This window comes from Erigeron canadensis, chromosome 7 (genome assembly GCF_010389155.1).
Source record: "Erigeron canadensis isolate Cc75 chromosome 7, C_canadensis_v1, whole genome shotgun sequence".
NCBI lineage: Eukaryota > Viridiplantae > Streptophyta > Magnoliopsida > Asterales > Asteraceae > Erigeron > Erigeron canadensis.
In genome coordinates, this window is record NC_057767.1 from 11,062,900 (window position 1) to 11,075,286 (window position 12,387).

Sequence of the window (12,387 nt, forward strand, 5' to 3'; positions counted from 1 at the left end):
TACGTAATTTTCTTTTACAATCAGCCCATTTATGAGAAAAAACTTTGGGACTAAAAAGGGTTGAATTTTCTTTTCTTTTTATTCATTTCTTTCACTAAAAAAGCTTAAGACTGCAAAAATAAATTATTTCTTTCTTTTCCTTCCTTTTATGTTATAAAAACAACTCAAGAATGCAGTGTAATTCAACGGGAGTGGTGGTGATGACGATGTTGTGATGGTGGCAGTAATCATTAGTGACATCAGCGACTATTAATAGCATAAAAGATATATCTGAATATATCCTCTAGTCGTTTAGGTTTGAACAAATGATCTATAGCCAACGAATCCATCATTACCATTGTTACGCCAAACTAGTGGCGGTATTTAAAAAAAGTTTTTGCAAGACAAACTTTTCAAATGTAATCTCTTCAAAATATTGTTGATACTTAAATAATAGATACTTTATAATTTTTCCCATGTTACAAATGTTACTAAATTTTTATCTCTGTTGTAATGTTTTAAAAATATAGAAAGTAATCTTGATTATTAACATCACATCTTTAACCCCTTATAAAAAGAACTGTATTAAGAAATTAAGCATATTTTTTGTTCCAAAAAAACTCTTTTCGGCTTATTTATAAAAAGAACTGTATTAATCAGCTTATTTAGGGTGAAGGATGAAGCCGGTTGTACTGGTGAGTGGAGGCTGTCAATGGAGATGGGATGTTGACGGTATGTGGAATCAATGGTGGTGTTGTCTGACGGGTATTTACTTCGATGGGAACAGACTAACAAGTGGAGGTGGTGAAAACGGGAGGGGGAGGGAGCTGGTGAGGTAGGTGGTGGGTGACTGGATGCAGTCGACAAGGTACTGTGGTGGGGTGGGTAGTTTTGGGTGGGCGACATGTAGTTTTTCCAATAGGTGGTGTCAAATGATCAAAGTGAAAGAAAATGGTAACACAAAAGTTTTCAAACTAGAGATAGGCTAGAGAAAGTCTTGTGGGAAAAAAATGTTTTGTAGACTTTTACTGAAAGTTTGTTGGAGGAGACATATGTATTGAAATTTTTAAAAGAGTACAGAACTCATAATATCTAGTAATAAATTAAAACAAGATTGAGATATTTTTAAAATAACATGTGGCATAATCTTTAAACGACATGTATCCTTTTAATTTATTTATTTTATTAATTTAGTTTTTTAATTGTATATATATTGATTCAATTTCCTTATTACGCTTAGAGTTACACTCTAACTCTTGCCTTATAAATACAAAACACATTATAACCTAATTTGATTGATCGTTTTTATTAATAAAACTTTTTTTCTTTCTCAATTCTTTAACTTCTATTACTTATAATAAATTATTAACATAAAAACTTCAAAATTTTGAGTTTACGATCCGAAATCACAAGGCTATTTGTTGTCAACCACTATGCTTACAAGTTTGCTTTTGATGTGATTGTAAAAATTTATGGTATATCCAAAACTTTAATTAAACATATATTATATTTTATCATTACTGTTTATTTATAACTTAGTTTCGATAATTGTTTTACTTTAACCACAATTTATTTAATTCACACGAACCATGTATGAGACATTTTTGAATTTCTTTATGATCCAATCTGTATAACTATCGTACATCGTACGAGTATTAAGACTAGTTAATTATATTTAATGATTTCCTTGGGATTTAGCCCAACTGGACATTTAATGCCTCTTATGTCTTTCAGCCAAATGTTGGTTACAGGTTCAAAACCTTTGAAAGGCATATTGAGAAGTATTTGCCAATGAGGTGGAGCATGGGGGTTTTCTCTAGCATTAGCTAGTTTTCTCCAGAACGGTAGTAGGACTTCCACCGCCTGTCATGCCCTCGGATTGACTGTGCTGGTGACGTGGTCGATCTCTACCAGACGATAAAGAGGCATGCTGCTGAATCCAATCACCACTGCTGTTCAAAAAAATATTATATTTAATGATATTAATATAAATGGACATATTTGTATATTTAATTGATAAATTTGAGGATATATGTAACTTTTAAAAATTTGATTAGGGATATTTGTAATTTTGATAGTATATTTGGGAAAATTTGCAATTATTTTTATAAAGTAAGTTGTGTTTTTGAGTTTATTTTAGAAATAAAAAAAAGATAAAACGAGAGGATTTGAATGGATGAACTAAGTTGTTGATTTTGTTTTAAATTTTATTTTCTCATATTTGAGGTGATTTGAAAGAAAAAGATTTTTACTTCTAATTTTTTTATTTTTATTTTTAAATTAAACTTCGAGAACACATTGTAAAAATATTTTTGTTAAAGAAAACAAAAAGCTAAACATAAAGGACTGGAAATGAGAAAGATAACAAATATTATAATAATTAACGTAAATCTCACTTCAAATAGGTAGTCGGTGCCTAAACAAAACACACAAAGAGAGTGTTGACAATTTGTTGGAAACATAATTGCGTCATCCTTGGATCTTGTGTTCTTTCCATAACCAAATCTCAAACCCCATTTCTTTCCATAAGCACTCGTTGCAATCACTTTACAAACTGTGAGCAATCTCTGTTCGGCTAAAATCGAGCAGGGGAAAAAAGAAAAAGAAAAAAAGAAAAGAAAAAGGAAATGGGGTGCTCTTTTTCTGGGCTGAATGCTTTATATGATTCAACAAATGGTGATGTTTGGATTAATGAAAATAGATTTAAAGTAATAAGGCAACTTGGTGAAGGTGGATTTGCATATGTGTTTCTTGTTAAGGAAATTCTTATTAATAATGTTGATGGTAGTGGTGTTGGTAACAAGTTTAAAGATCCTTCTCATATTTCTGGTATGATTACTTATATATATATATATATATATAGATCCTTATATTTGTTTTAGTTATTTTATTATATTTTATGAATTGGTGCTCAAAATTATGTACATTGTGGTTAGTATAGTTTGATTGATCTAATACTGCCCAATCGGATGGCATTGTGGTGTCTCGAATCCTAACTACTAATTACTAACTCGGTGTTTAAAAAAATAGAAATAAAATGGTGATTAGGAAAATTAAGATCAAATAATAATAATTCTAAGTATCAAAGTGCTTCTAGTCTAGCGGTATGTGAGTTGGCTTACCGACTGAAAGATTGTGGGTTCAAGTCTCACTAGGAAGTATTGTGTGAAATTATAATATTATATGGCGAGTTGTATATTTGCTTAGTAGTAAAAATAAAATAGAAATTATGTTAAGTAATGGTTAGAGAATCGAATCTTATCACTAATTTTGTAAATGTTATATTTTGTGAATGTGAATCTACTCAAATATGTTAAGTTGTGAATTAATATTAGGAGGTAGTAAAATGGGCAAATGGCATACAAAAGTTATAAGTAAAGAGCAATAGGAGTGATCACAAGGATAAAGTCTATCATACCACCACATAAGCATCACACTGTGGTCACACTGCACCGGACGCCGTTTTTACCTGAAATTTTCACATTGGTATTTGAAAATTTAGAAATACAAAATGAAACCAAAACCAAAATGGCCCAATAATATGTCGTGGTGTGGATGACGTTTGCCTTGTTACACAGGCCATTAAGCCGGCAACGGAGTGGTGCACCAATGCGTCATGCTTCCACCCGACTCCTGACAAAAAGACATTACCATTTCTCATAGCATACTTTTTAGTGTGGATAGTAATACTTAGGTGAAAAATTACCTACCATATGTAGTCAGAAAAGTTTATCTTATCACCAATACAAAAGTCGAGGTTAAGCAGTTCACTTCTCATGCTTCTAACAGATTTTTAGCTATTAATCTGATCTAATTTAGGGGGAAAAGTGAAGGAATTTTATGACTTGTGTTATCTAGTTGTACGGTCATAAGGAATTTTATATGTACATGCAGATGATGGAACTTATGCTATGAAGAAAGTGTTGATTCAGAGTAATGAACAGTTGCATTCTGTCAAGGAGGAGATCCGTATCTCATCTATGTTTAATCACCCGAATCTGCTTCCTTTACTTGATCATGCTATTATCTCCGTGAAAGTAATTGCTGATCACGCCCTAAGTCTTATGTTTATTGATGCTATTACTTACGATCAAGATCATAAGCACACACCAGAGTCTAAATCATAAATTTTATTATGTTAATCAGGGCACACCAGAACAGAAATGGACACATGAGGCGTACCTGTTATTTCCAGTCCATTTGGACGGGACATTGCTGGACAATGCAGCAACAATGAAGACTAAGAAGGAGTTCTTTTCTACCTCTGATGTTCTCCAGATTTTCCGTCAGGTAATCAAGGATCTGTATATATAAGAACCTGGATTTTTTTTGTTTTGTTTGAGGAGGTATTTACTTATTTACAATTTTGATACTATTGGTCGAGGATTATGATATATCTCTTAATGGTTGGGAAAGAGAAAGGGTATTGGTCAAAATACTTGATAGTCACCAGGACTGTATTCATAATGCATCATAACCCCAAACCGTTATTTTAAATTATTTGGTCAGTATAGTTCTGGTGATTATATTTGACACTCATTTATAGTTTCATTTTAATGATTTTGGACAAAAACTATCTTCGGTCAACCCAATCGAGCTGTACCAAAGTACCGACCCGAAGCCTAACCTGCCTGACCCCACTACGTAATTAAGTCAAGAGCTTGGTTGCATTTTGGTTCCATGTTTCGTTTACTCTAAAATATACTAGACGAAAACATAATTATGCACATTTAAATGCCGAATAGTTGAAGAGCATGATTTTGTGATTTCTACTTTGAATTCAATCTGATATTCTGAAGTTACAGCATTTTTTATATACTCGGTGTGTCCATACTGAATAAAAACTTGCAGCTTTGTGCAGGACTTCAGCATATGCACAATCTTGAAACACCATATGCACATAATGATGTGAAACCTGGAAATGTCCTTTTAACACATCGTAAAGGACAGCCACCATTGGCTGTGTTGATGGATTTTGGAAGTGCCCGTCCTGCTAGAAAGCAGATTCGCTCTAGATCAGAGGCCCTTCAGCTGCAGGTTCTATCCCCTCCTTTTACATCGTTTAAAACGAGACGATTTTGACTCATTTATCTTTGAGTGGCATGATTTAGGTTATGTTTCTTCTATAACGGGTCAAACCGGTGAAAAAGGTAGGTTTTAAGAAAATAGATCGAACGTGTCGAAGTGCCCGAATTTTGTTATTGCATAAAAAGTAACGAATCTATCATTGAAATAGTAACATTTTTGTTAATCATGTTTCACGCTATTTACTTATGGGAATTACTATTAGTACCACAACTATTAACACATCTATCGCAATCATGCTGTACAGGGTTGTACAGTGTGAAATAAAATATGTTTTTTGTGGTAAATTAATCAAAAAAATTGGTACAATTATCACTTCCCTTTACTTATAGATTGATTTCCACAAATCGTGTTTCGGCCAACCCGACCCAAGGACTCATACCTAAAACTACCTAACCGGCCTGACCCACCCATTTTGCCACTTTTACGCTTACTTTCAAATTCGTCAAGTCCAAACTCTTGTTCGCTTATCTGCTATGTGCGGATGTGCTCATGTCAATATCTACCACTACTGATTTCTCACATTAAATGTTCTCTTTTATAATGACACCGGGATTCATACAACTTCATAACTTGAACTAATGTAACTGATATCTGTTCAACATGTTTAGGAATGGGCATCTGAGCATGTTTCAGCACCTTTCCGAGCTCCTGAATTATGGGATTGCCCAAGCCAAGTAGATATTGATGAAAGGACAGATGTATGGTCTTTAGGTTGCACTTTGTATGCTATAATGTAAGACTCCACTTCTCTTTGCAATGAATGTGTTTCTTATACACCAACTATTTCCCAAAATAAATGCAACGTATGACTTTAAACATAGTTTATCTACGGAGTTTGAGTTTTGGTTAAACATATAAAATAGTCAGGCCATCTCCAATGTATGCACCAAAACACCAAAATGGTGTAAGTTTTGGTGCAAACCTTCTCCAACCAAGGCACCGATTGGTGCAAAACTGTTTTGCAACATTATTATTCAATCAACCGTTTTGCACCAAATTTGGTGCTACACTATTTATCACACCAGATTTAGATAATCATTTGTATGTTATATAATTAACATAAACACTAAAATCAAATTATAAAAAAATTATTAAAACAAGCCCATTGAGATCTTTACAAATTGTATCGTGTTGACTGTATTTTACATAAAGAGTTTTATTAACTATTGATAACTCTTGTTGAAATTTTAAACTATCTAATGTATAAATAGCTTATGAAATAGTTAAGTTGATATAGAGATCAACAAAAGTACTTTAATGTACAATTTCAAGTTTTTAAATGCCAACTATGAATTTCGTGTAAAACATTAGAGAGGAATACAAACAAATTTACAAAGAATTTTTTATAATTTTTTGCATTAGAATGGTGCAAAGTTTTTCTGCATACATTGGAGATGCCTAATGACACGAGGAGGAAATCTAGTATTAAAACTTCAACAGAAGGGACTTCTTAAAAATATATTGGAAATCCCCTAAGACGATCTTACCTTTATATACCACACCAGGGAATTTTGACATAATAGGACTAAATTATTCTTGATGGTTTTTTCATGACCTCACTTAAGCTGGATTCCCCTGAATATAAACAAACCGGAAAATGGTTAGGGTGCGTTTAGTTGTGGAAAATGTTTTCTAGCTTTCCATTTCTAATTTTCTAGAAAATGAAAGAAGTTTTCCATCTCTAGAAAACAAATGAAAATTTTGAAAACGCGTTCAAAACTAGAAAATGGAAAACAATTTGAGGCTTTCAAATTTTAGAAAATGGAAAATGAAAAGTGGAAAACAATAAAAAAGTGTTTTCTAGTTTTCCATAGAAAAGTGGAAAACAGTGTATTCTGTTTTCGTGGAAAAGATTTTTGGAAAACTATGATTTGAACGCGTTTTTTGTTTTCCATGTTTTCTTGGAAAACAAAAATGGAAAACAAGGAGTGTTTTCCCCAACTAAACACACCCCTTTTTATGCAATTTTCCGTGATAAGAATTACTTGTTTAACATATCATCATCCGTCTTTGCCTTTTATTTTTTATATTTTCACATGGTGTATAATCAGTATACGCATAATTTTAAGTGCGAGTGGCTATATATAACAGGTATGGTGTATCGCCATTTGAGTATGCACTAGGGGAGTCGGGGGGAAGCTTGCAATTGGCTGTGATTAATGCACAGATTAAGTGGCCAACAACCCCTAAACCATCATATCCTGATGCCCTTCATCAGTTTGTTTCATGGATGCTCCAGCCTCAAGCCGCTGTTCGACCTCGCATAGACGACATCCTCATTCATGTTGATAAGTTGATCACCAAGTTCTCCCTTTAAATTGTATCTCCTGTTCGTTACTGGGTACTATATACGACTCTTGCTAGTGACAGTTGAAGATGGAAAGATATGAAAACAAGAACAGTTGGTAGTTTATTGTTTATTAGAAATGTTATACAGTACATGCCCATAGGTGCACATTGAATAGATTCGTGCACGATTATGCAGTATGCGGTCAAGTAAACGGATGGAATTGGTGTCTTTGTAACACAGACCTTTGGTGTATCATTTTGACTAGAAATGTTTATTTTATAATTTTGTAACTTTTATTGGAGGTGAATTGAATAATACATAATATATCTCTGTGGTTTGTAAAACATATTCAGTTTTTGTAATATTTATATAATGGGAGATTCTGCCATTGAAGGATAATTTGTCTTTATTGCACACAGCTTTGTGTGTTGTTATGTGTCACTCAGGAGGCATGTAAGCGGTGAAATATGGAAGTTTGAGTTACGACCTGTGATTCTAGATCAATCCTGATGCCGAATCAGGGTTAAGGTGTGAGATTATCTTTAGTCTGAAGTTTAGACATAAAAATACTTGTGACTAGACAATCGAAGGTACGGTTAAACAAGGATCGCTGTTTAACTCCCTAATATGTTTCTCGTCTTAATGGCATTGACCTTCAAGTTCATTATTTCATGGCAAGAACCCAGCAAGCCATCTGGGTACACACCATATATGACATATGTCACAAGCTACAAACAAGCCTTCAATTAATCGCCTAAATATGCAGAATGTGGTAATTAACCCAAAGATCATGGCCAGTAGTGGCTCAAGGGTAAAGCAAGTGAAGCAAGAGTTTTAAGCCCCAAATACCCGAAGGCCTCATATTTTTCTAGTTATGCATACGATTATGTAAAAACGAGAATTAAATAACCTAAATTTTATCAATTGGGTGACAGTTGTTTCAACAGATACAAGTTTTTCAAAGCTTAAGTTATGTGAAAATATTTATATGGTTAAACATCACATAAAAGATTAAATGAAATGACAAATCTATCAATTAGGAATGGTTTATCATTTCAAACTAGTGCTTAAAATTTGTTAAAATCTTTGCATTTAATCAAATTGAAAAAAATGAACTTTATTTAGAATATCAATATATAGTTTTCTTACTCGAAAAGGCCCGTTAATAAGACCTTGCTTTAGGCTTCCGATTTGATTGAGCCGCCACTGATCATGGCTAAGACCAAAAGCCGAGTTATCTAACCATCGCTAAACCTAATTCAGGAATCTCCTATGAAGATATTATATTCCCACTTTTACCAACTAGAACAGTATGTCTGGCAAGAGAACAGTTATACAACAACAATCAGCCTGAGCATGCATAATAGTGGCATAGTGGGTGCTGAAAAGTTTTGAATATGCAAAAAAGCACTGAAGTTGTATGAGAGGATTAACCATAATTCTTATTTTCATAGAGGTGTCGGTTTTAACTCACATACTGATAAATAAGTAGATTTGGTTATCTCAAACATGTCAAATGGGTCGAAGAGATCTAACGGGTCAAAATGTTGCCCATAGTGTAATCATAGTTGACACATTAGTTGTGTTTGCACTTTTTGAAATTCAAAAAACTGTATACGCAGCTGAACTTAAGCTTCCACATTTCCACGTGTCTAAAATTGAGTCGTCCGCAAACTTGTTTATATTTTGACCCATTACCCAACCCGTTTAAACTGTCCATCTTTCTGCCTCATCAAACTCATCTAGTTTGATATTTACATAATATGGAAAAATATCACACACAAGACATATTACAAATTGTACTCCATCTACAATTTACAGCCTCACTTCATATCAAAGCATTTCGCTCTGTATCAACCACGGGCAGCTCGTTCTGCCTTCTTTCGTTCATAATCAAGATTATCGGTTGCCAGCTCATAGCGACAAATTGGACAAGTATTCGTGATCTCTAACCATGGAAGAATACAATCACCATGATACCAATGTGCACAAGGAAGTTTTTTTGCCATCATCCCAACAACAATCTCATCTTTACAAACAGCACAAACTTCATTGTCGTTTTCAACTTCTTCGTTCGTTACCACCACAGACAAAAGATTCTGCACCACAATTATGGAAGCCGGTGGGTGGCCCAAATTTGAAACATTGGTCTCTCCAAAATGACCAAATACTATTTCATAATCGTTTTGATTATAATCCGGTAAATCTTGATTTGTTTCAAAATTGTGGGCATTTAATAAAATTTCCCAATGTTGTTCATCAAGTTCTTGGATGGCATTGCGTTGTGATACGAAATCCATGTTTAATGTTTCACGGTCATCAATTTGGGCTGCAGAATCATCCCATATTAAATCTTCATGCTCATTGGTTTGCTCATTTTGTTGCTGTGACCACGGATCAGGAATACGTAAAGGTGAAGATGAATGAAATTGTAATTGTTCGACGCTTTGATGAAGCATGTCCATTACGAAATTTACCAGGGTTTCTCGATTAAGCATGTCCATTGCGAAATTTACCTGGGTTTCTTGATCTAAGAGAACCAAATCGTGGTGGTCGTTATGTTCATTTTCATGGTGTTGAACCTCGGCCATACGCGATTTGGGAAGATCGAAAGAGGAAATGTTTGTGACTGAAATGATGAAATTAGTAACAAAGTTGATGCATGAATATAGGAGTTTCTTTGGTTGTTTCTGTGAATATATATATTTTTTTACTAGCTTGTTATTTTTTTGAACATAAATATTTGGTTGTTTTTGGACTCAGAATTGTTGACTGTGAGTCTATGGTGTACTCTTTCTTACAAGTTAATTATAGTTTAGAAAATTGAACCATAGCTATCCTTAATATATCTCAAATCATATGAATTCACGAGATACATAATAAGTATGTTTAACTTGCATTAAAAATCAATCCTTAGAGATCGACTTGTACTGATAAAATCGTGAGATGATAACACCTAATAACAAAGGTTATATTCTAAATAGAACATAGATGTGGATTATACATACTTTTGGAATTGATTCTTTAAGTACATAAAAAAGTAAGTATATTTTATTCATAACACCCCGCAACTCACAAGGGTCAACACATAGATCAACATCATATTTATATTAAATTACTCCAATCTTTCCAACTAATCTTTACATTCTTGGATATATTTTTTTATCATGAGAAATGAAACTCGAGGTCTTAATGTTCACAAAAAGCCTCCAACATTACCGTTCTTCGGCCCCTACACAAGTCCCCTATCTTCTAATTCTGCTAGAGTATTTCCCATAAGGGTGAAAATTGCAAAGTATTTAGAGGTGTTCAGAAGAGGAAGGTAGGGTGATCTAAATTTTAGAATCCAAAATGTCCATCATTGTGAGGTTAACCCATTATTATTCTGGGCTACCTGTAAAATAAATAGTAGTCATGAGATTAGTCACCTCTAAAAAAGTATTACGTTAAAATTAGAAAGTGGTGTACATAAGTCGACATAGCAGAGCATTTTAAGTATTTAAATTCTATATCAAAGTATTTAAGTTCTATAAGTGTGAAAATTCGACACTTACGCCGTGTTTGTTCACAAAATCTGATGGAATTAGAATGAAATTTCATTTCTTAGACCGGTCCTTATAAGCACATTGTCGTGCGTCTAAGCCAAATCCGACGCACCAGACGCCACCGACGCTATTGGCACGGGGTGCATCTGGTGTCGGCGTCTGAATTCGAACGCAGGTGAACGTGGGTGTGTGGGGCCCGAGTTGCGGTCATCAGCGAAAATAAAAAAAAAAACAAATTTTTTTTTTGAATATTGTAAACTAGCCGTTGCTAGCTAGCCCGCTCCCCCTTTCCTTTTTATGTCCCCCCCCCCCCTAATTTACACACCACCATTTCACTACCATTTCATCACATTTTACTTCAAAATTTCATCTTCTTACTCTCAAAAACACATCTTTCTCTCAACATTTCATCAATCAAAATGCCTAGGAGAAATAAGAATCTTGCAAACCAAAACCAAAACCCTGGCCCATCCCAAAATATACTAGATGAATTTGATGCGCTTCTAGGTTTGGGATCCGTTCCACCAGTAGGATCTCCCCCCTCCATGGGGGGGGGGGGGCACTATCAGCTTTGGTCCGATGAACCAATCATTTATGAGTTTATTAGGTACACCCACGTTTAATGAACAGCTTCAAGCGTTCATGTTGATGCAACAATTTAACCAATTCCAGGCTGCGGGTTCGTCCTACCAGAGGCCTATAGCTGAGACTTCTTCACAACCGACACGAACTAGTATCACATCTGCAGAGGAAGAAGAAGAAGTTCAAGAAGTTCCTGCACCGCCCAGACTAGTGACAAAGAAAGGGGTGGTTGTAGCTGAGAAGGCGAAGTGGAAAATAGAGGAATGTGTTTTGTTGTCCATGGCGTGGACACAGGCTTCACAAGACTCTCAAGTTGGTATTAGCCAAGACGAGGGTATGTTTTGGCGTAAAGTGGTCGAATGGTACAACCAAACCCCCCTTTTTCGGAAAACGAAACAAAATCCAGTTACAAGGATAGTGGAACAAGATCAAAAGTACCACTAAGAAGTTTGGATCAATTATGAAGAAGCTGCAAGAACATGGAAGGCAGAGCGGTGCAGATGAGAAGCAAGTGTACAACCAAGCTCACCTTCAGTACTTGGAGGTTTATGGACCGCCCAAGTATCAGTTTGAGGAGTGTTATGATGTGCTGAAAGACTGTCCCGCCTTTTGGCAAGATCATAGTGTTCCCAGAAGAGGCGTGAGTGATTTTGTTGATTTGGGTGATTTTGTTGATTTGGGACAGTCGAGTGGAAACCCGGATGTGGCTCAAGACCGGTTGTTTGGAGACGACCCAATTCGTAGACCACCAGGTCGTAATGTTAGCCGGAAAATGTCAAGTGGTTCGGATGCCACTTGATGTGTGAAAATCTAGTTAAATTAAAATCCTTATAAATACTCCGAATCGAATACCACACACAATCGGGCAGTGGACCCGTCCGTATGCAATATAGACTAAAGTAA

The 12,387-nt window shown here is 34.8% G+C and overlaps 2 protein-coding genes across 2 annotated transcripts; one reads left to right on the plus strand and one right to left on the minus strand.

Annotated features, from left to right (window-relative positions):
• The first annotated feature begins 2,381 nt into the window (after window positions 1-2,381).
• LOC122607346 (serine/threonine-protein kinase 16-like) lies at window positions 2,382-7,753 on the plus strand. Its single transcript, XM_043780302.1, has 6 exons — window positions 2,382-2,808; window positions 3,874-4,016; window positions 4,126-4,269; window positions 4,831-5,016; window positions 5,676-5,800; window positions 7,159-7,753. The coding sequence occupies exons 1-6, from the start codon at window positions 2,607-2,609 to the stop codon at window positions 7,382-7,384; spliced, it is 1,026 nt and encodes a 341-aa protein (XP_043636237.1). The 5' UTR covers window positions 2,382-2,606; the 3' UTR covers window positions 7,385-7,753.
• A 1,457-nt stretch (window positions 7,754-9,210) lies between these two features.
• Window positions 9,211-9,948, minus strand: LOC122608956 (E3 ubiquitin-protein ligase RING1-like). Its single transcript, XM_043782023.1, has one exon. The coding sequence runs from the start codon at window positions 9,946-9,948 to the stop codon at window positions 9,211-9,213; it is 738 nt and encodes a 245-aa protein (XP_043637958.1).
• Between the last annotated feature and the right edge of the window lie 2,439 nt (window positions 9,949-12,387).

Coding starts and splice junctions, on each gene's coding strand:
- LOC122607346 (XM_043780302.1), top strand. CDS start 2,607: ATGGGGTGCTCTTTTTCTGGGCTGAATGCTTTATATGATTCAACAAAT. Junction 4,017..4,125: donor ATGCTATTATCTCCGTGAAA/GTAATTGCTGAT, acceptor TATGTTAATCAG/GGCACACCAGAACAGAAATG. Junction 4,270..4,830: donor TTCTCCAGATTTTCCGTCAG/GTAATCAAGGAT, acceptor AAAAACTTGCAG/CTTTGTGCAGGACTTCAGCA.
- LOC122608956 (XM_043782023.1), bottom strand. CDS start 9,948: ATGGCCGAGGTTCAACACCATGAAAATGAACATAACGACCACCACGAT.